The sequence below is a fragment of the Solea solea genome, chromosome 7 (assembly GCF_958295425.1).
Source record: "Solea solea chromosome 7, fSolSol10.1, whole genome shotgun sequence".
Taxonomy (NCBI): Eukaryota; Metazoa; Chordata; class Actinopteri; order Pleuronectiformes; family Soleidae; genus Solea; species Solea solea.
Window position 1 is genome coordinate 17,897,118 of NC_081140.1, and position 23,681 is coordinate 17,920,798.

The 23,681-nt window shown below is 41.3% G+C and overlaps 3 protein-coding genes across 3 annotated transcripts; 1 reads left to right on the top strand and 2 right to left on the bottom strand.

The window, feature by feature from the left end:
• Positions 1–2,980: 2,980 nt before the first annotated feature.
• Positions 2,981–5,664, top strand: LOC131462166 (low affinity immunoglobulin gamma Fc region receptor III-A). Its single transcript, XM_058633161.1, has 5 exons — positions 2,981–3,005; positions 3,098–3,136; positions 3,695–3,985; positions 4,127–4,396; positions 4,498–5,664. Exons 1-5 carry the CDS (start codon positions 2,981–2,983, stop codon positions 4,764–4,766), a joined length of 894 nt encoding a protein of 297 aa, XP_058489144.1. The 3' UTR covers positions 4,767–5,664.
• On the bottom strand, positions 5,434–11,515 carry otol1b (otolin 1b). Its single transcript, XM_058633080.1, has 6 exons — positions 11,407–11,515; positions 9,919–10,318; positions 9,751–9,840; positions 9,230–9,301; positions 6,495–9,143; positions 5,434–5,903 (listed from the first exon to the last, which is right to left on the bottom strand). The coding sequence occupies exons 2-5, from the start codon at positions 10,310–10,312 to the stop codon at positions 8,245–8,247; spliced, it is 1,455 nt and encodes a 484-aa protein (XP_058489063.1). The 5' UTR covers positions 10,313–10,318; positions 11,407–11,515; the 3' UTR covers positions 5,434–5,903; positions 6,495–8,244.
• Positions 11,516–16,956: 5,441 nt separating this feature from the next.
• Positions 16,957–22,675, bottom strand: sptssb (serine palmitoyltransferase, small subunit B). The gene is made up of 2 exons (XM_058633162.1): positions 22,485–22,675; positions 16,957–20,475 (listed from the first exon to the last, which is right to left on the bottom strand). Exon 2 carries the CDS (start codon positions 20,465–20,467, stop codon positions 20,225–20,227), a length of 243 nt encoding a protein of 80 aa, XP_058489145.1. The 5' UTR covers positions 20,468–20,475; positions 22,485–22,675; the 3' UTR covers positions 16,957–20,224.
• Between the last annotated feature and the right edge of the window lie 1,006 nt (positions 22,676–23,681).

A 23,681-nucleotide genomic window follows, 5' to 3' on the forward strand; every position in this document is an offset into this window, starting at 1 on the left:
TCCCTGTTGCCCAATTGAAGTGATGTCTGTTGAGTTTTTGGAAAATTCGTATTGCTTCGAATCTTAACTTCCCCTCACTGAAAAAAAACTCCAGCTGCTGCTCATGATTTCTGCAGTTTCCCTTAGGTGTGACGCAATTTAGTAGAAAACATGTGTTGACCGTGTGCAGAGGTTATTCTTACAGTGTGTGTTGCATTATGTCCTGTTGTGGGTGTATATGAGAGTGGATATTTTATTCTTGTTTTCATGCCATGACCTCTTTATCTGCAGACATAAGCTGGATGTACAGTGATTTTATTTTTCTATAGAAGTCAGGTATCAACTCTCTTTGAATGCAATAGTAGACATGAATCCTGTAATATTTACAGTAGCACTCTCCTTTTAAAGTAGTGTGAAGATGCGTTACATGAATCCAAACTGTTGAATAAGAACATTTGTCATCTACATTCATATCTTTAGTGGGTGTCATAAGCATGTCCTGTCAAACAAAAATGTAGCAAATAAGTAAATGTAGTAAATCAGCTTTTAGGTGACAGCTATGATTATTTAGTTGGAGGAATTAGTTCATACTGTTTTCCCGAAAAAAAAAAGACAAAAATCAATTTAAACAACTTCACACTGACCATTTTTGTTTAATTTCAAAGCACTTTGTATTGGTATGATTTAAATTTTTCATGGAATGAAGGAAATGGTTGCTCTGTAGTATATAAATAAATGAATAAATAAATATAGTTGTTAATCAACAGTGAGGTGATCCTGAAATGTTGAGAGCTGTAATGTTATGGCACATTTATTTTGTGGCTGATGTTTCCTCCTATTATTAGATCTTAATCTTTTATTTGCACAAGTATAGTCAGTGTGCAGTTACTTTTGAAATAAGCTTTTAATAATTAAAATAACTTGAATAACTTCTTTTTGCACTGTCTGCAGAAGCCATTTTTTGAGGTCTTTTTAAAAAGGTCTGAAACATCTTTGTAACCTTAACAGGTTACATTATTATATCATATGAAATAAAGTAACTTAATACTGTCTTTTATTTAATTGTAACTTATTGGGGGCAGTGTTGTTGTATTTGTATCCATGCGTGTGATGATGGTTAATAAAAATGGAAAATGCATGTGTGCAGTTTCTGTTCCTGTGTGCCGTGACTGTCATTGAACTCGTTTCGAAGCTGACCGACTGCAGCCGAGTGAAACATTTCTCTGAAATGATTTTCATAGTTTGGAAACAGTTTGCTAGAGATTTCCCGCTGGTAAACATTGAACATTATCTTTACAGCCAGGAATAAAAGCTTGGATATGATTTTAGAGCAGCACAAGAACAATCCTGTATGTACACTACTCACAAAAAGTTAGGGATATTCAGCTTGTGGGTCTAATGTATGGAAAACATAAAAAGTTCACACCACAGTGATATTATATCATGAAAGTAGGGCATTTAAATAGAAGCATGCAATGGCGATTTCCTCATCTCAAACTATTTATTGAAACAAAAGCCAACAGTGGTGGGTATACCACAACAAAAAATGACGACGTCTCAATAACTTGTCATGTGGCCTTGAGCATCAATTACAGCTTTACAACGACGTCTCATGCTATTCAGTAGTCGACTTATTGTCTGCTTGGCATGGCATGGCATCCCACCCTTCTTGAAGGGCGGCCCTCAGGTCATTGAGGTTCTGGGGTACAGATTTACGAGCCTGTACGCGGCGACTCAGCTGATCCCATAGGTTTTCTATGGGGTTCAGGTCTGGAGAAAGTACAGGCCACAACATTTGAGGTACCTCAGTCTCCAGCAGCCGTTCCCTAATGATGCGACCTCGATGAGCTGCAGCATTGACGTCCATGAAGATGAAATTAGGCCTGTTTTGTTCATGCAGAGGCACAATGACTGGATTAATGATGTTATTCAGGTAGTATGGGCTTGTCACTGTACCATTCACAAAGTGTAGGGCAGTTCTGTATTGACTAGACACACCTGCCCACAACCAAAGGCTTGTCTGACTGATGCATAGCGTTCTCTTCGACATCTCCAACATCATTGGCGGCCATCATTTCTGTTCAACGTGAATCGACTTCCGTCAGAGAACAGCACTGAGGCTCCGTGGCCCATGCAAGATGATGACGCCTGTGCCTTTTGCTGTGGTCAGGTACCCTTGTCGTTTCGAATGGTTTGACGTAACACTTGGGTGCCTCTCACCTCCCTTAAATGTGCCTGGAGTTGTGTGGCATACATTATCAAGTTCCACGGGGCATTGTTCACAATGAAGCGGTCATCAGTGTGGGATGTGTTCAAAGGACGTCCACTTCTATGCCCTTCTGTGACTCTTCCAATCTTTCTGTATCTCTATTGCAACCTGCTGATGACACCCGGTGACACCTTAAGCTCAGTGGCCACTTCCATCTGAGAACATCCTGTTTGAAGCCTCACAATGGCGAGGTACTGTTGATCAATTGTTAGGTGTCGTCTTGGTCTCATGATGTCAAAATGTGAACAGCATGATGAGAAGGACTGTTTAAGTACCAATTCTAATTGAACCAGGAAATGTATTGGTTGATTCATGGGTCAAACACCAGTTGTGAATTTCGCCGTTACGCTCCTTGTTAGAGAACAGCAAGTTGTGCAAAAAGTACTGAAACATTGAACAGTTGGACATGTGCATTCAAAAGTTTAGAGAAGGTATTAAGTTCACCTGTAAAGGTTATAGTGCATTTTAGGTTCATCCTGAAATTTCTGAAAAGCCAGATATTCCTTTTTGCGAGTAGTGTATATACTGTACATATTTACATACATATAATACATATATGTGTGTGTGTGGGGGGGGGGGGGGAATTATAATGAAATGCGAGAAATGAAAGGACACAGATGTTTTTGGGAAAGGGGAAATCCTGTGTGAAAATTTCAAGCTCAAAATGATTTTCACTTCCCCTTTTTACTGTCAATAAATACACCACCCTCTCACTCTGTTTTCACAATCACAATGGACCCGACATTATTTCTCCTTGGTGAGTTTTCTCTCCACTCCATTCACTGTTTGTCACAAAGTGATTGCAGAGCTATGATTCATCACTAAAGCTGTGGTTCATTTTCATTTCAGTTATTTCTACACTTGTGCAGCAAGTGCTCGTAGAAGTGGGTACGTACTCAATGTTCCTTAATCCCTAAACTAGTGCAGTGCCCGTACAAAATCTGTTTTTGTGTGTGTTTTTAGTAATTGTTGGTTTTGTGTGTTTGAGTGCTCATTGTTACGATTACACTGCAAAAGTTCAGTGACATTTTTATGTGTATGGTAGAAAGCAAATACTGATACTGACATAATGGCATACAATACATATGGAAAATTTAACTACATGGTTGCATAACAGTTGGTTGGTTGTCACCGGGATGCAGAGCTAGATTTCAGTAGGGTGACAGCTGCAGGAAAGAAGCTTCCTCTGAACCTGCTGGTTCGGGTGTGGAGAGACCTGTAACGCGCGTACTTGGTTCTCCTCTTCTAAGCAAATTCCTTAGGTCCTCTGGTAAATGGTCCAGAAAGGGGGGGACCCAATTTTCAGAAACCAATCATCCTTATCCTTAATAGCCTGTAATTCTTCATGTTAATCTGCCAGATTCTTCCAATGTGGATTTTATTTGATATTTAAATCTTCAACGAAATAACAAGGATATTCTTTTATTATATTTTACATCATTACAGTTCCCCATGAAACGTCGTTCGCAGCTGTAGTGGAGATGACGTCGGGAGCCTCCAGGATCTTCAGTGGGGAAGGTTTCCAGCTGAGATGCAGCGTTCCCGATGAGCATAACTCCAAGTGGACTTACATGTGGTTTAAGGATGCTGACCAGCTGCCACAGTCTGGGCAGAAGCTAAATTGGTGGAAAGCCAGGGTTCGAGATAGTGGGAAATTTTACTGCCAGGGAGTGAGGGACACTCTGGTGGGAAAAATACACACCCTCAAAAGTCTGCCTGTGGAGATCAACGTCGACGGTAAGATCAGGCCTCCATCAAGCCCCTTCTTCTCCTTTTTTTTCCTGAGTTCATACCCCCTCTCTCTCCAGGATAATGGTGTCAGTGTTGGTGTTGCATCTCAAAATGTGTTATCTGCCCTCTCTTGTTATCTTCCCCCAGGAGGGTGGGCCATTCTGCAAGTGCCAAATCGAGGCTTTGTTAAGGAGACCTTGAAGCTCACTTGTCGCATTCGAGGCAACCTCCCACTTCATGAAGTGATCTTGTACAAGGACAACGTGGAAATTATGAAACAGGAAGGCCGTAACCCACATTTTTATCTGAACAACTTGACCCTCGAAGACCAAGGAATGTACTCTTGCCGTGTGTCCTGGGACAAAGACAGACGCACACACTCTGTATCTTCAGTTGATGCTCCAGTGCAGGCGTTAGGTGAGTTTTGTTGTGGAAAATTCACCCACTGACTTTCTTTTAAGATGAAGTGAACAGGTGCAATATGTATACAATAATATGTTCTCTCTCTTCTTTCTCAGAGCATCTGTCAAAGCCTATTTTGGAGATTGTGGTAGACAATGACCCAAAAGCAAAAACCATGAAACTCGTCTGCCATGTTCAGTACAACTTCCCCGCGCCCGCTCCTCCCGTAAGCTACTACTTCTACAAGGATGGCGTCAAACTGGGAACAGCGTTGTCTGAGAACCATACTGTGGTCAGACAGACCCCGGGTCAGTACAGCTGTAAGGCCAGGGTTGCTCAGTTAGGACTCATCACATGGAGTGAACCAAAAGCTCTGGGCGGGTGATGCATCCTTAAAGGTGAAATACCTAACCTTTTCTGTCACATTCCCTCCCGGTCCACAAACAATACATAAATACAAAGCTGCAGGCCATACAAAATTTGAAAGAGGGCTGTAACTTTGGATATGCCCACTCTAAATTGACCGTAGGTGTGACTATGAGAATGGATGGTTGTTTGTCTCTATATGTGTCCCTGTGATGGAGTGGCAACCTGTCCAGGGTGTACCCCGCCTATCGCCCTATGTCAGCTGAGATTGGCAAAGTGCCCTCTGTGACCCTCATGTGGAGGATAAAGCGGTAGAAGATGGATGAATGAAATCCCTAACCCCAGTGACAGACAGACACTGTGCATTGAGCTTCTGCCGTCAACTTGTCTCTGACTCTGATAGTCCCAACTCTTCAAAAATCCTCAACCTTTTTTTCTTTTCCCCTGAATTTCTCTTTCTGAATCAAAAGCCGTCTAGGCTCCACTGCAGCACCTGCACCTTCATTCTGAGCATCATCCAAATCTTCAGGTCCTCCAAGCTCTCTGCTTTCTCCAATCCATGTCTATCAACCAAACCCAGTGCTTGATGTAACAGATGTAACATGTGCTTTCAATTTAGGCCAGATCATAAGATATAGTTTTGCTCGTGGAGGATATATATGACATGGACAACAGATAAAAAAAAGTGTAACAAAGATATTCTTTATTGGCAGAAAGCCACTCTTCAATTGCAACAAATGAAAAAGTTCAGCTTTGACTTAATTTATATTTCTCTATATATTGGAATTTACCAATAAACAACCTCAGTTGTAAACAACAAAATAAACAAATTTACAATATGAATGCTGTTCAAACAAAAAAGGCCCAAAGTAGTAAACAAAGCAAAGTCCAATAAAGTCAACCGTCCACATAAATCAGTGTCCAGAGTGTGTGTCTATCTGTCAATGTATGGTTGTGTAATTGTTCATCTACCCAGGTAGTGTGATTTTGTTTCTTATCTGTATGATGTGATAGATGAGCTTTCTCCAGATGCTCGAGGAAGCTGCTGCCGAAGCCACACCCTCCACGAATGTAAGCCGGTTTTCTGCTCCATGTTCCTTGGTCTGGGCTCTGGCTCACCATCAGAATCGAGTCATACACCAAAAATAAAACCAACCTGCATAGAGCAGCAGTTTTTTTTTTAGGTCGGATATTTATATCTTTTAAAACATCATCAACTGTACAGTATTTATCCTCTCTTTTCAATCTTAAATCAATGAACCATTCACATTGACAATGTATCATATACAGCTATAGATGAATTTTTAAACAGCCTACACACAAAATAATATATATATATATGAAATGTTCCTAACTTTAACCACCACATAGTGCACACAAATTATGAATTAAATCACATATCAGTCATATTTGAGAATAGAGTTATTCTTTGAATAACTGTCTCTCACAAACTCAAATGCACATAACCGCATGTGTTTTAGCTCACAATACCAACTCGTTTAGCTCTGTAGCATTAACTAGCATATAGCAATAGCACAGGTCATATATCAGTAACACGTTGTATAGCAATAGCCCAATTGCTTACACATAGCACTAGCTCGATTAGCACAGACAATTATCCACACAGCCCCGGTTGCTGATTTTCTCAAAAGTATAAAGGCACATAATAATGATATATTCATGAAATGAGTGAGTAATTAGACATGGTCGGCAGCTGCTATGCTAAGCGCTAATGGTTACTACTCACCGGAGTTTTAACGGCGATGTCCGGCAACCAAAAACCTTCTCACGTGTGCGGATACCTTTCAGAATCAAGAACTTAAATCAACAAGCACAAAACAAATAAAGTTTTATCCACTCTTCATTTAATTATTAACATTAACTTGCTCTCTCTCGGTCGTAGCGTGAGCCGGGAAAACACACACAAAGGAACTATGACCGTGAGTAGCGCTTGTGTGTGACTAGTGCGCGCCCCGCTGGTGAAAATGAGGAACTACACTAATGTGTGATTCACCATATGATTTCCTATGAAACTGTCAGTGTTGGCATCAAAATTAAACAGTCCGTAAATGGTATGTGTACTGGATTTCATTTTATTTTATTTATTTAAAACACTCTTTATACAACCCAGCTGTACAACAATACTGCTTATACATGTCAGAAGTACTCAGTTCTCCCCAGAGTGATAATAAAGCAAACAGTGATGTCATTATATAATCAACACATACATGATATAATCTGTGTCCATCTTCAGTTAAGTATATGGATGCCCTAGAGGAAATTTTACAAATAAACATATTAAAATGTGAATAACAAGATTCAATATCATATTTTATTACACATATTGTAATATATTTTGATTTATATATATATATATATTAGAATATATGTTTTAAATGAATAGTAAAAGATAAATAGCAGTATTTTTTACAGCTCAGTGTGGTCCACCTGCAATACTTTTGAAGTCCACTAGTGGGCAGCAGCAACAACAAATGTTGGTAAGAAGTGACCTAAAGGTCAGAGAGGAGGCAGTGGTCAGGACAGTGGTCAGGACAATGGTCAGGACAGTGGTCAGGACAGAGGTCAGGACAATGGTCAGGGCAGAGGTCAGGACAGGTGTCAGGGCAGTGGTCAGGGTGTGAGAAAGGGCAAAACAGACAGAATGAGATGTTGAAATTGAAATGGAACATGATTGGGGGTAAAATAAGTAACATGGGGGTAAACATGACATTTAATTTTATTTTTTTTTTTTGTTTTATAAATCACACGCTGACAGGTAACATAAGCTTGAGCTTCCGCCTGCACCTTTCCGGTCTATTTCTTGATGTACTGAATGCTGCTATTTACTTGATAAGAATGTGTGTTTTAAATGTGTCAACACAAATGTACCTGCGCTTACTTGTGAAAACGTGTGACTGTGAAATAAACTAACGCAACTCAACTCGTAAAATGAATACTTTAGGCTAAAATGTGTAAAGATTAAGTAACACAAAATATGTTACATTACAAGACTTCTCAACTGAAAAGCATCACAAATTACTCATATTTGTACTGAGAAGTTAATTATTGAAGATATAATATGTAACATTTCTGCTAATTAAACTAATGTTACATATTTTGTTGAGTAGTGTACATTTCCAAAACTCTAAAATGCCATAGAAATACACATTTCTATTTGTTCTACGTTCATGTTACTGAGGGAGAAAATGTTGTCCTACCTGCCTTTAACGAGAGTGTGAAGGATTCTATTAATTTCTCTGCACACAAGGGAGGAAGTTAGGGAGAAGAAGAGAGAAGGAGAAGACAAATGCCAACTGCTATAAAACAAACAAAAACCACAGTAACACAAGTAGATGCTCGTACAGCGCACTCTTCAAATATTCAGACAGGTGTACGCTGCAGCTTTAGAGCAGCTCATGAGTATGTTAAAGCAGCATCAACAGTGTGTGCTCACGGTGGATCAGTGTGATAGAAGAAGAGACTGTCACTGCTGAGAGTCAGGGCGTGTCTGGGTACAGCAGAAACCCAGAGAAGATGCTGTCGTCCTCACTGCTGGCGTACACCCCGTTCCAGTCTCTGAGTGTCTCCATCCACACCTCATCACCCAGTGCCAGCTGCAGCACCACCAGAGTGGACGCCTGGTCAATGTCCTGACCATACAGAGAGTCCCGGGTCCTCACCCGCCGCTTCCCGTTTACCACCAGTGTGGCTCGCAGCGGCTGGTTGCGTACAGTGATGTGGAAGGAGAAGACATAAACCCCAGGAATGACACAGGTGAAGCTGTTGGACGTGACATTGAAATGGTTCTCTTCATTGTAGAAGATTTTGTCAAAGCGGATTGGGAAGCCAGAGGGAGGGAAGGACCTTTTAGGAGAGATGCCCACACTGAAGGCAGAGCGTTTCTGAGGAACTCCTGATCCTTTAGCCCCTTTCATTCCACGAATGCCTCGCTCACCTCTCATCCCAGGATAGCCTCTGTCCCCCTTTGGCCCGTGCATCCCTCGCATGCCTTGTAGTCCCTGTGGACCTCGTACTCCTGGTTCTCCTGTAGGTCCAGGAGGTCCTTGATCCCCTCGGACACCTACTGGACCAGGGGAACCATGCTTGCCATTCATTCCTGGAATGCCCATGAGTCCTGGGATGCCAGAGGGCCCAGGATCTCCTCGCTCACCTTTCTGACCCTTCTCCCCATATGTGCTACACTCCCCCCTGTCCCCTTTTTCTCCTTTTGGACCTAGCTCAACAGCCACTCCTGGTGGTCCAGCTGGCCCCTCTTTTCCTGGTTCTCCCTTCTCACCTGGGCTTCCCATCTGGCCTGGTTCTCCTTTCTCGCCGCTATTGCCTTTGACAGCTTGTGGCCCTGTTTGACCCTTCTCACCTTTCGAGCCAAAATCACCTGCAAAATTAAAAAGAAAAAAAAATGGTGTAAGTAATAATTCAGTCTCTAATTTTATTTAATTGATTCAGCAGGAAAGTCTGAACCTTTTTGTCCTGGTTTCCCTGGAACACCCGGTGACCCGGCTGTCCCACTGGTTCCTCTGTCACCTCGATCTCCTAAGAAATAGCCAATGTAACACCATCAATATTTATCCCTAATCTAGCTGAACTAAAATAATACGGACATATAAATGAAGGAAGTTCATTTGAAGTGTGTTTCTTGTTGAAAGTCACAAAAAGTTTCATTAGAATAAAAATAGAATAAATAATTTCTTCCTCTTTTGGTTCCAATTCTTTCAAGAGTAAAACCCCAGACTGAAAAGCAGCATTTTGTAAGAACTCACAATACTTTATACACATTTTATTTTTATGCCTCATCACTAACTGCCCTCCTGTGCAACCATCTCATTCCCCTCACCTGTTGTTCCACGCCTCTTTTTCTCACCTGCAGCTCATTAGTTCCTCTGTGTCAGTTTGCACAAGAACAAGCACAAACAACAGCCTTATATCCCCAAGATAAGTTGCTATGATCAGTGTCTGTCATGGCTGTATTTTTTCTCCTGTACCTTTGTTTCCTTTTAACCCCACAGGACCACTCACACCTGGTGGTCCTGATGATCCTGCTGCCCCTGCAAGACCTCTCTCGCCTGGTGGTCCTGAATAAGGAAATATAATTGATGTTCAACAATTTAAATGTTTTTTTTAATGAATTGTTTTTTGGTATAGACACAAACCTGGCAGGCCCCTGTCCCCCTTTGGCCCCTGGGGGCCTCTCTCTGGAGGACAGCACTCACAGAAGTTGAAGTAGCACTCATTGTAATCCAGTGTGTAGTTCTCAAGACCAACACCGGGGGGCTCAGTGCTCACAGAGTGGTACTGAGGGAAGACATGGTTAGGGTGGGTGGTCCTCTCTGTGAGTGGTAGTGGGTGGGGCTCTGCAGCCCCGACCTTGACTGTCTTGGGCGAGCTGGTGGTCACTGGGCTGTGCTGCTGTGTCACCTGCGAGACGGGCTTCTTGGTGAACTGGTACTTTGGCTTCGGTGTCGTCTTTGCTTCGGCACCGGACACCACGGTGAGCGTGAGCACCACTGCGGCCACAAGAGTCCACTGACACCAGGTTATCCTCATGGTTGACTGAGAGGTTACACAACATACCTTTAATAGAAGACTGGATAGAAAATATGCTCCATACATATACAATTTCATATATGGATGCACATGTGCACATACTTTGAAGTGGCACAGTTCTATAAATTACAAACTGTGCTTTAATAACTTTTTTCTACAAAAACAAAGCATGTACTCAAAAATCTAGAAAACAAATCATCATCATTTTATCTTAGCTGGATTATGGTGACATTATTTACATGCATTCATCAATTTTCACACTATGATGCAGTTTATCACCCTTGTCTGACTGCCATAAAGATTCATAAGTGTTAACTCAGAGCATTTTGGCTGCTTTTTTTCCATTACTTTGTTAAAACGTATGGTATAAACAGAGGCTATAAGAATGTACACATTTCTTTTTTCATTTTCACCAACTATACAAACACACCTGAGCAAAAAGTACTCAAAATGTTTAAAATTGCATTGAATGTGAAATTTGGAAATACGTCATAGTTCAAAGTTCACATGGCTTGTTTTTATGAACAGAAAGTAAAGAAAAAATGACTAATTACTCACAGATTAACTTCACACTGCATCTGCTCACAAACAGACCTGACTCTTGTAAACTACCACATTATCAACATAGGGATTTTTTTGTTTTCCGTTGCTATTTTATGAATTAAGTATGATATATAATTTTTCAGTTTTGCTTTTATTATGTAATGTTTTTAGAATACATGTGTTTTTGCAGGGTGACCTTGAAAAAGAGAGCTTGCCCTCAGTGTTTGCCTGCCCTGTCTCCCCCTTCTTTATGGATCAAATCATATGACAAAGAACTGATGAGTGATGATTTCATTTACATGCACATTTTTCTTTCATATTCACTGGTGATTATTTGTGTTTCTCTGTCTCTCCACTTTTCTGAACCTCCCTCCGTTTTCTCGGTGGATCAGACTGCACTTGACCTAAAGCTGATTTCATACATCAGTTGTTCTTGTCTGTACTCATTTATTGACCAGTGAATTCAGCAGCTTTTCAGAATAAAAGTCTGATTTAGATTTACTTATTTTATATCACGAAATAAGCTCAGTAATGAGTAAGACTTGACTCACCCAGTTATGTGTAAGTCGTATGGTCACTCATCCTTTCCGGCGGTGTATTGGAAGCAGCAGCAGGAGCTCCAGGTCTCTCTGATATCTCTGCCAGGCTTGGGTGAAAGAACATCCCCACCAATGAGGCTGTTTTCTGGAGGCAAGGGGGGAGGTCTGAAATCCAACTACGGCAGGCTGGAGCTGACCCAAGGTGAACCACTGTGCTGTGGCCCATTCTCTGAGGCCTCTTGTGTAGAAAGGTGCTTTTGTGACACGGGATACAGCGGCCGCCAGGAGCACTCCATCGCTGCGAGCTGGGCGAGCAGCAAAGGCTGTGGGGCAATGGGTCACCTGATACATGAGGCTTTTCTTCAACATCCAACCTGCTACCTGCGCTCCTGCAGTGGGACAAAGCCAAGCAAAGAGGGGTCTGTGACAGAGGCCAGTGCACTACAATGGCCTTTTTTTAAGTGAAGGATTGTGCAGCTTTCTGCAAGAAGCTGCAGTCAGGAAGGTACAAACCATTTTTATTATATATTTCCAAGCAGATTCATGCAGGTTGGCTTTCATGACCATGTGCCAGAGTTAATTAAAAATTGCTTTAAAACTGGTATTTGGTGAAGATCCAGGAGAAAGCTTAAGTCTGAAGAGTGCTGATAATCTCCTCACTCAACACCTGCTAAACCTGAGCTGTTTGTTAGGTACCAGCTTATCTCCCTTAGATCAGTGCAGTTGTAATGCTCGCCTGCTTGCTCTGATCAACTTTCTGCAGCTACGTTTGCAAACTATGATTCAAACTGCGGCCGCACAATTCATTCATTATTGGTGGTGAAACAAGATAGCGTCGGGTTTTTATCAAAAAAATGATGCTTGCTGCTGTTTGTCTGGTGGAAAGCCTTCACTTGCCATTGGAAGTGGATGTTTGAGGAGCAGCAGACACGCCTCACTTGTCAAAGACCTCATGTCCTCAGAGAGATCTATGACCAACTATGATGAGTGAGCAGGAAGACGGGAAATTAATTTGGGAAACAGAGAGGGGCTTTGGTGCTGGAGCTACTAAGGAGGAGAAGATTGTGTTTGTCTAAACTATGTCTATCTGCCCATGTACACGTCTTCGTCTTTATCTCCTTGCCTCCGTTTACATTTTTCTTCCTCTCCCTCCTTCCCAGCAGCTCAGGTGATGTATCCCTGACTTGCCCCTGCGTGACAGACAAACAGACGGCGTGTAAAGATATGTGGGCCGAGTCCTGAGACTGAGAGAAAGTGGGGTTCCCTTGGGTTTCTTCATGCCCGACCTCGACCTTGGAGTCTCTCCACTCCATTCAGGACCACACACAACAACAGCGGTCAGCTTACAGTGACCAGCCTCTCACCTGTCCATTCATTCAAAACTGGCACCTGCCTTGCCCTCGGCCTCCAGCCACACACTCTATATACTCAGTGGATAAGGAAGAGTTAACTTACCCAGCAGGTGCAGTCGAGCAGAGAGAGCAACATGTATTACCTTTCGTTAACCCCATTCATGTTCAGGAGATCTTAGAGCTGCAGTGAATGTATATACCTGAAATGTCCAAAATAGGACCCGCAGGCCAAAGTTGGTCGACAAAAGGATTTCGTTAGGCCCGCCAGACCCAATCCCGGGTTATACCACAAATGATTGAAGAAGCTCACACTCACTAAGAGAGCATGGTCAAAAGCATGGCGAAATTTCAGGTTGGTGTATTACTTTAGACTGACGAGGAGACTGGTTTTATGGTCTGTCTGCCTGAACTGGAAATAAACTGTAATCCGCGTAAAGCTGGGGACACACTACAAGATATTAGTGCCTGATTTTGCCCTTGATTCACAGTTGGGCAGAGTCTGCTCCAGTCAGTCAGCATTAAATCTGTCAATCAAACAATGTTGTCGGGTAATGTGTACTGATTACTGACCAAACTGCAAACACGTGTTGCCACCAGCCAATGAAAAAGAATGGACGGGACACAGGACATAGCATCAAAGGACAAAGACAACAGGAAGTTTGATGCGTTCAGCAGGTTTGACAAATCATGCCGTGTGTTATCCCTCATCAGGCGCAGTCGTTAAATGTGTGATCCCCTGTCTTTCAGTTGTCTGCTGAAAACAGTCGGCTAGTGTGAACTCCAAGTCTTTTCAAAATCAGTACCACCATGTGAAAGTTGTGTAGTGTGAACCCCGGCTTTGTGTGACACACAAGAAACATCTATTTTGGTCTGGTGAGCCTGACCTCAGGAATCAACAAGGCATTGTCACCCAGAGAAAGTGCTTCTCACTGAATAGTTTCTCTTTTTTTATTTTCTCTGTAAATGTCTGTGAAAATCCCAGCAGATCAGCAGTTTCTGAAACACTCAGAACAGCCGACCTTGCTACGTTTAAAGTCACTTAAATCACATTTGTTTCCCTCACTGTAAAGGGAAAAAAACAGGTGTACCTTATAAAGTGGGCAGTGAGTGTATTTACTGGTCGTTATCAGTTGATGCTGTATTAATGACAGAAATCATGTCAAAACTATTCAAATTCAAACATAAACCAAACTCCCAGAGGACCTTGACTTGTACATCCAAAGATATTTGGATTTATTATCTATGTTCTTATGTTCCTCACATATCCTTCTACTAACGCAACACAACCTCTTAAGTTTACCGTCCCTTAAGTTTATCTCTGCTGCCTTCTGAGCTCCAGTGCCCACTACACCGGCTGCCCCTTACTGTATGTAGTCATAAATGACCAAGCACTTCAAATATAGTGCAAAATAAAAATACGGTCCAATCTTGCTTGCCTTTGCCTTCACGTCACTCGACTTCAGTCCTAAAGTGACCGTGTTTGCACAGTTCCCTCCCCCAGAGTTTAGGTGTTTTTACGCACTTGTTTTGAGCACTTAACAGAAACTCAAACCCGGTGAAGACCAGACAAGTGGAGAAGAAATGACAGAAGTCTCCTTTGTGAGTTTCACACAAACAACTCATGTTGGTACCCTGACTAACATTCCTCTGAAGCAGTGTGCAACACACTGCCCTCTGGTGTAAAACTGGATCATCTCCTCTGCTCCATTACGGAGTCTTGTAATGTTATCACTCCTGCAAAGAAGGAGTCTTTTGTTATTACAATGTGTAAGAGTGAGAGAGTCCTTCTCGATGTGTCCACTTGGTGGCAGTCTTGTGTTTCAAGGCTCACATTTAGACATTTGATCTGACAAAAACTGTGTCATGTATTAAAATGAAGACACAAAAAATGCAGAAGATGCTGTGTTTAATGATGACGCTCTTATAAGTAAATGCACTTTGTCTTTATGAAACCACATCACTCTTCCTCATACAGCCCCGTGAAGCAATGACTGCAGAAGGTTTTATAATAAGAAGTGAAAGTCCATTTATCTTTTCAGGGTTTGGCTCTAACTGTGGTTTCATTCTTTGTTGGGCTCAGGTTTTTTATCAGGTTCAGCCACTCCCAGGATCCTATTGACTGATTTGTAACTCTCTCTCACACACACGCACACATACATACAGCAGAGCTGGGAGGGAGTGTCATTCAGTGAATTCCTCTCTTTTTTGCTAATAATTGCACAGTCACCCATACAGCACACGCTCTCTGTGACACAGAGCGATCAGCCTAGAAAGAAATCTGATGTGACATGTAATGTGATTTACAGTCGAGGCACAATAATGTGATCCATCCTGTACCTGATCCGTGTTGGGATTTTGATTATATCCCCAAATTGTATCAAAAATGTGGACCACTGTGTCTAATCTAATCTACTTTTTTGTTCAGTGGCACCAGCCTCTTTACAACCCTTGTTTTTCTCTGTATGGTTTAACGGTGATGTATATAATGACTTAATATCACCGTTGTTTTTTCTCAGTAAATCACATTTTCTTTCATTTCTTATCATTGTAAGGAAAAACACGGTGAAGTGTTTGACCAAGCCTTCGCCTGAAACCTTATACAACAACAGACACACACACACACATACACACACACAGCAATGCAAACACTATTCCCTTAAAACAAGTCAATAAATGACCCCATAATACTGTATTTTATGATAAGAGCAAGGTTTGGTCTTTTTGTGTTGATTTATAAACAAACCACCTGACACAGGTAGATAGGTAGTTAGGTCGGTCGGTCGGTCGGTAGGTTGGTTGGTCGGTCGGTCAGTCCTATGTAGGTAGGTGATACAAATGTGATATTAAAAAGCATATTATCTTTTTGAGAATGTGAAATAATTACTTCAATAATGTCAGAGAACAGAGAGGCTCATCAACAAATTTAATCCAAGCACATTCGTGTGTCTGTGTCAAAATATGTCTATTGTTATAGATGTCGGTCATAGATTAAAGCTAAACAGAAGGTTAGAACCATGGCAATATTAACTGTCACACACCTGCGCTGAGGAGAAGCTGAACAATAGCTCGCCACAGCCTCTTTTGTTGTTGAACTAACACTGTATGTGTGTGTGTGTGTGTATTTGTATCTGTGATCTCTTTCGGACATTGTCTGACATAAACGCTGACCTTGCCAGGACCTCATGAAGACCCAAACCTGGTTCTAATGAGACAGAACCTCATGTCTGAGGAACTGTTTAGGGCTAAGAATTTGAATTGTGGTTAGGTTAAGGTTAGGGTTTGGCTTTAACTGTTGTGGCCGGGTTAGGGATAACACTTTGTTTAGGCTGTGCAAATGTATGCAGTGTTCTTACAGCTGCACAATCCTGTGTGACGTTGTGTGCGAGTGTGACAGACAAGGAGAAGAAGACTTGGTCCACATTTCTGGGGCAGTGTCGGTGTGTATGTAAGAGTGTTTTTCTCCAGCTCATGTGACTCTTGTCTGTGGACTGAACAGTTGCCAGGACTTCCCTCAAGTTTTCTTTGGGACACAGGACACATGTAAACACAACAGAAACAACACAACAGCCTACAACCCACCCCCCCAGACCGTTGTGTGCGAGTCTGCAGAAAACTCTTTTTACACCTTGCCATTAGGGAGATAAACTTTGACCTCTTCCTTCATGTCATACAAATTAACATGTGAAAACAGAAGGCACTTCTTCAAAGAGCTTGAGGTCAAGCTTTCAAAAAGAGACCTGCAAGGCAAGGCAAGGCAAGGAAAGATCAACTAAATAAAAAAACATGAACATCCTGGGCCAGTCCATTTGGCTATAACCTGCAAACCAAAACAATTTTCTGCATCCTCGTCCACCGCTGATGTTGTCAGTGTTGCAGGAAATGGAGTCACCTGATGTGACAACACTGAACCAACAAGACTTTAATTTGCTCATCATTCTTCACAGTGGATTAAATTGTGTCTGTTCCAACAAAGCGGGCACACATCAGCTGGTACCTGCAGGAGGGAAAGCAGAGCCCTTGGGCATTCATTCCTACGCTCCAAGTCTGAGCAGAACTGGTTTGGTGACTCTCCGTGTGCATTTATTTTATGTGGTATGACCTGCCCTCCAGCTTTGTGTTTAGTTTGTTCTTTTGATTTTTAAAGTCACTGCTCTCTGCTCAACATACAGTAAAATGAAAAAATAAAAAAAATGAGTGAGAGAGACAGAGGAGATTTGTCCAAGTGTCTTTATTTTCTTAATATTGCAGTGGCGTGTCGCTTTCATGTGTAAATAAAGCATTTATTCAGTGAATGGTATAGGAAACAAAAGTCTGATTCTTAATATTGGAGGAAAAGTCTGGACTACTTTAAATATGAAATGACATTGAATTGGAAACAATATAAAAGCACTTTTCAGGCGGAGGGTGGGAGGGAAACAAAAGTGAAGAAATGATTTGAAATTTATGGCCACATGAGAATAGACGGATATAAACAATCAAAAAATAGTTTGGTAATTGACATTGTAACCAGCCAAGCATTTACCAGTGTATACAAATATATACATATGTAATATATATAACTCCATATAAATAAATATAGATGGTGTTCAGACTATAATCAGCAAGCCCTCGACCCAAAGCACAAATAATCAAAAACTAAAAGCAGCACTCATCACAAACTACGCCTCCTCGTCTTTCCCGCTCATATAGATCAACTATAGGTGAGGAAGACTGTTTCTTGGTTCTAGGCTTTTTTTGTTTTCATGCAGGCCAAAGTGACTGCGTGTGGTTTCTTTCTTTTCGTTTTTGCATTTGGCATAAAACAGTTGAACTTTGAGTTCAGCAGCCGGACGGTGGAGTAAAAGCTGCATCATTATCAAAGCCAAGCCTAAAACACAAAGGTGTGTTTGCACCAATATTTGCTCATGCTCAGTGCTGAGCGCAGCTTCCTGACATACCAGCAGTTAAAAAAACAAGCAGATAAAGACAGGGCTCGGCACACACTGTCGCAGCTATTTTGTCATATTACTCACTTTAACTAGTAAATCACTAAACATGCACACACGCCACGCCTGTGTAATAGAACCCTGATCCTGACATGGCGACAGTTTGGCCTCATCTATCATCTATCATCTACAAGGCTCTCGTCTTTCCATTATGAGCTACATAGATAGATGACATCTTATCTATCTATCTATCTATTTTGAAGATCATTGACTTTTTGGTCATTTTATGTGAATCGTTAAGTGCATGTCAGAAATGTAGGGCTGAGTTCTGTACCTTTCCCTTTTGTTTTCTTTAATCATTTCACAATGAGAGATAACACGGCGTCACAGATGTAGCCAGTAAACAGACACATAACTGAAGAATGACTGAGTCTGAACAAGGCTGAGTGTAAAATCACCCTCTCAATCTGTAGTTAAATGAAAATAGTTCATTTGTTTCGGGTTTTTTTCCATGCAGGAAGATTAATTAGTGTCTCTTTGTATTCAAAAGCATTCCACCTTCACTTTACCTACACTCAAAGTGTGCATACTACAAATGAAGTTAAGAACGAGGGTCTTCCCTGTGTGGAGTTTGCATGTTCTCCTTTTGTGTGTGGGTTCTCTCCATGTTTTCCACTTTCCTCGCTCATGCAGAGCTTAATCACACACTCTAAAATGGACTGTAGATGAGTAAATAGTTGTTCGTCTCTGTGTGTTTGCCCTGTGAGGGTCTGGCGACCATCGTGTGGACGGTTAAATGGTAGAAGATGGAGATGGATGACTGTGGAACCAGCTCCCAGTGACAGTTTGGGAAGCAGACTTAAAACCCTCCTTTTTGATAAAGCTTATAGTTATAGTTATAGGAAACATGAACCATATCTTAGTTATGCTGCTATAGACCTAGACTGCGGGGGATTCTCTCACACTTAGGGTATAAATATGACTTCATTATTTGTCATTAACTTTGTTCTTTCTCTCCCTGGTTTGTGTATTTCCTTCCTGTCCTCTCTCTCTCTATCTCTGCCCTCATCTTGCAGGCTGTCGAGGTTGTTATTATTAATATCATATCATATCATATCATATCATATCATATCATCACCATTATTATTATTATGCTAAGTTGATATCAGTATAATTCTTTATCAACAACCTCTGCTGCTGCTTGTATAAATGACATTGTAGTTCTATAAACACGTCATCACTGACTCAAACTGTCTTGTCTAAACTTATAACTTGATGCAACTGTCTCTCTCTTCTGTCTCTACCTCTTGTCCTCTCTGTCCCCCATTTTTCCTTTCACCCCAACCTGTCTAGGCAGATCGCTGCACATCTTGGAGTCTCTGGTTCTGTCCAAGATTTCTTCCACTGTTTGTGTGTGTTGTTGGATTTCTCTATAATGCTGACTATGTACACTGCCTTGAGATGATGTATGTTGTGATTTGGTGCTATACAAATAAAATTGAATTGAATAATGTTCCATATTGTTGTTGCCTGTCTTTTAATACTTCCCGATACACGGTTTTCACTTGCTTATACTGTATTCGTTTAAACCTTGTGGCGATAAATAACTTGAATGCTGAATAGCCGCTGAGAGGTTTGGGCACTTTGCATCATGGGGCTTTTCGTGACAGAAAGTTAAAATACATGCTATATGGACACAGTGTCGCTCTTTGGGAGGAGACGACTGCACATACAGTGCTACTGCGTATAATTCACATTTCACATTATGGGTTCACGGTCTGTTATGGCAAATGGAAACGACGTGGTAGACAGAGTGATTTTGGACACAGCCAAAATTGTGGAATAATCCAGATTATGTCATTCATACAGCTCTAATTAAGACATTAAAGCCTGGGACTTTCTTAGCTTTAATGAGGACAAGACTGAGGTCATCTGTTCGGACCAAGTGGTTTCCCCCAATGTCCCCATGGCTCTGGATCCTGTCTGTTTTATGTATTTATTTTATAAATTTGGATTGGATTGGACACAGTTCTAATTAGTTGGGAAATTGAGAATCCAATTCCTTATTACTTGCAACTAAAATAAATAAATCTCAGCCTCCACAACTTTGATGATGACTAAAAATCTGTCCCTAGCAAGTGAGTAAATCAGGATAGAGCTTTAAAGACTCTGTAGCTCATGATGGAAAGACGAGAACCTTGTCGTGTTCTGTAGTGAGACGAGCATGCAACTCTATTATTTCATGTAAGACCCTTTCATGCAAACCTGAAATGTGGCGCATACTCACACAAGACATATATAAGAAAAAGAAAGAAAAAAAAATAGGACAAACAACATTTCACAAGACATTTCACAGCGAGGATGTGAAAGTGATGGACTGTCACGTGTCTAATACCATGGGGTAAGGCCAGGGGGAGAGGGATGTAAAGAAGATAGTAAGGCTTTGCTTTAAGATCTTCATGTTTTCAGTCTTGTGAAAGCTCAGGTGATCCACCGCTGCTGTCTTGGATGAAAATAATCTCATGCTAATCCACCCGGTTGCTGCTGCCTCCACTAGTTCATGAGTGCCATGGTGCTCTCAGGCTGACCGCCACAGATCCCGGAAAAAAATTCCAGCGCCAGGCGCACGTGGATGGGCACAAAGACATAAGAGGTGTAGATCACCATGGCGATGGCGGTGAAGAGGATGGAGTTGAAAATGGATTTTTCCCAGGGCTCCAGGACATAGATGCCCGTGATGAGCAAGTACTGGAAGTAGAGCCAGGCCAGGTACTCCCGCAAGTTTTTGAAGTTCATCCTGCAGGCTGAACGGAGGATAAAAGATTCCAGTGAGGACGTGGGCTTTTGTGCATGAGACAATCAAAAAAAAAAGAAAGAAAAAAAGACGGCTCCCTGGAGGAGAATGACCTTAAAAAACAGCAATGAGCACATGCTGGTGAAAGAGAAGAGAAAGTGGCTCAAAGTACACATAAACAAATACACTCAAAGTATGAAACAACTAAGAAAACTGCGATTATCAGGATGTACTTAACAGCATTTAATGCTTTTATGTTGGAGATGTTTGACGTGTAACACCCCCAGGGGACCAAAGTGCCTTACAAAATAAAAGCACAACAGACACACAGCATTAAAAATACATGGTATATGAAAACAAACTGATCTGACTTTAATCTCAGAATTCTGACTTTAATCTCAGACTACTGACTTTTTTTCTCAGAATTCCGACTTCAATCTCAAATTCTGACTATTTACTCAGAATTCCGATTTTCGGAATTTAATCTCAAATTCTGACTTTAATCTCAGAATACTATTACTCAGAATTCAAAATTTTTGACTTTAATCTCCAATTCTGAATTTAAACTCAAGTTCTGACTTTCTGACTTTTTTTTTTACATGTGGCCCTAATACTTATCAACGTGTATATGATTTCATTCAACACGTGCATTAAATAAAAGCTGGTTTGCTACAGAAATGTCAATTAAAATAAGCAGAAATTAAGCATGCACACATTTGTGAATATACTGATACTCTGGGTAAACAAATGAAAGGAGGTTTGAGACACTATCAAAGGGGCATTTGACCACAATGGGAATGATGTTCAAATTCCTATGTCTCTTTATTAATAGGAGTGTGTGTGTGTGTGTGTGTGTGTGTGTGTGAGGGAGGACTTAAAAGTAAACACCCTACCTTTATTTACATAGTAGTATATCAGAAACACAATCTTCCTTATTACCGTGTGTAGTAACATATGGTAGAACAATTATGTCCCTCTGTATTTTACTGTCTGTGGACCAAGAGACACTTGTCCTCCTGGACAATTAGTTTTATTTGTTTTGGTGTTTTGATTCATGCGCACACACAGTAACAAGACAAGTAATGAGAAAGTAAGAATAAAGTATTTTGGGGGTCAAGAATTCACAGACATTTGAGCCTGGAAAACGTGATAATGTTGGAGTAGCTTTGTTTTTCTATAGAAGTCGACTGAATCGCTGTGATTTGTGGGCAAAATGTAAAAACACAGACTATACAACTAATTATCTGGGAATATAGTTCAGGAAATGATGGAGTAGATTATTAACACAGAGTACAGCTCAAGGTCTTTTGTTTATAATTTAAATTGTTGCTTATATGCAATTCTTGTTTCTCTGTTTTAAATTGTTCCCATATTATTGTCCCCTACTTTCGATGGTAAAAAAATATACAGACGACAATCCTCACACACCTGCATATTTAAGTAATAATTAACAACAGATTAATTAACAGATAAATCAGTGCTGTTGTACATAATCTGTAGCTGCGAGACGTACGTGACGTGTGGTTGTTGTTGTTTCCATCTATTCTAATGAAAGGCTGTGTTTATGTAGCTGCCTCGTAGCCGCGGGCAACAACAGAACCCGCTGCACAGGTGGAGGACAAGGGGGGCGGGGCCAACAGGTGCGCTACAATGCAGGCGGCGCCTTTCTAGAAAATACTCTGAGTAACAGCACAGCAGCGCAGCAAGGTAGCACGTCCTATTTCATCTCCACTGTTCACATTAAACTCCTAAACTGAAGCCTAAAGTTATACTAAAACATAATTCATAATTGGCTTTAATTAAATGAAACAAGTGTCCTAACTCAGAAGAATGTGTCCATCAGCTAATGTGGCCCTCAAAATGTATAAAAAAAATTCAAAATAAAAGTTTTAATTCCCGGTGTCCTAACTGCATAATGTACAAATATGTGCACATCTCATCAGTGGATTGAACTTATTGTGCGCATATATTGCTCTATTACATTGAGTATAAACGTTGCGGACATATGGGTGGACTCACGTGAGCAGCAGAGATGGAGCTGTGCTGATCCTCCGCTCTTCTTCTGGTCACTGATGATGATGATGATGATGAAGGTCTGTGTTAGTGCAGGACGAGCCGCAGACTGGAGCTGCTGTCCCGCTGCTGCTGACGCTCCGCTGTTTAGTGTAAACCAAAAGCTGCCTCTCCAGTATTTACGTGTGTGTGTGTGTGTGTGTGAGTGAGTCGCAGTCATACACACTGTGGGAGCGACACCACACCCACCACCATTCGTGTTCACACTCACCTGGTTCACAGACCATGCAGGTGGAGGCTGTGTGTGTGTGTGTGTGTGTGTGTGTGTATGTGTGTGTTTGTGTGTGTGCGTACGTGTGTGTCTTTTTCTTGCAGCAGCTCGTGCAGTCCTCTGCTTCTGCTGCTGCTTGTCTGTGCAGCATTTTTAAACTTTCCTCAGCTGCTGTAGAACCACCGCATCATTTTCCGTCCCACCATTCACTGCAGCAGCCTGTCCGACCGTGCGCTGCAGAGCCAGAGCCACCTGTGACGTATGCAGCAGGTCTGCATACGTCACTAGAGCAGGGGTCTCAAACTCAAACAATGGATTGACCAAAGTGTAATAAATGGGCACAAAGAATAATAATAAAAAAAATAGAATTCTGAGATTAAAACAATTAGAGATTCTGAGATTAAAGTCAGAAAGTCTGAATTTGAGATTAAAGTCAGGATTCAAGATTAAAGTAAGAAAATCAGAATTTTGAGAAAAAGTCGAATTCTGAGATTAAAGTTAGAATTCTGACTTTTTTCTAGGAACCTTTATTCTTATTTTTTTGTGTATTTTATTGCTCAAAATAAATCAAATCAGTGAGAATAAACTAAATATGTTTGGTATGTGAACAGATGGATTGGATGGCGCAATCCATGGTGTGCGCGGGTGTTTTCTCCGGGTTCTCCGGTTTCCTCCTCCCACAGTCCAAAAACATGCAGATTTTGGGATGAGGCAAACTGGACACTCTAAAGTAGTGTGAGAGTCGATGGTTGTTTGTATGTGTCCCTGTGATGGACTGGTGACCTTTCACCCTATGTCAGCTGGGATTGGCACCACCGACCCTCATGTGGAGGATAAAGTGATAGAAGATGAATGAGTGAGTGAGAAAAACTGAGATTTTTCACCAAGAAAACACAACCAACAGATTATTGACAAAACAGAAGACAAGTGGA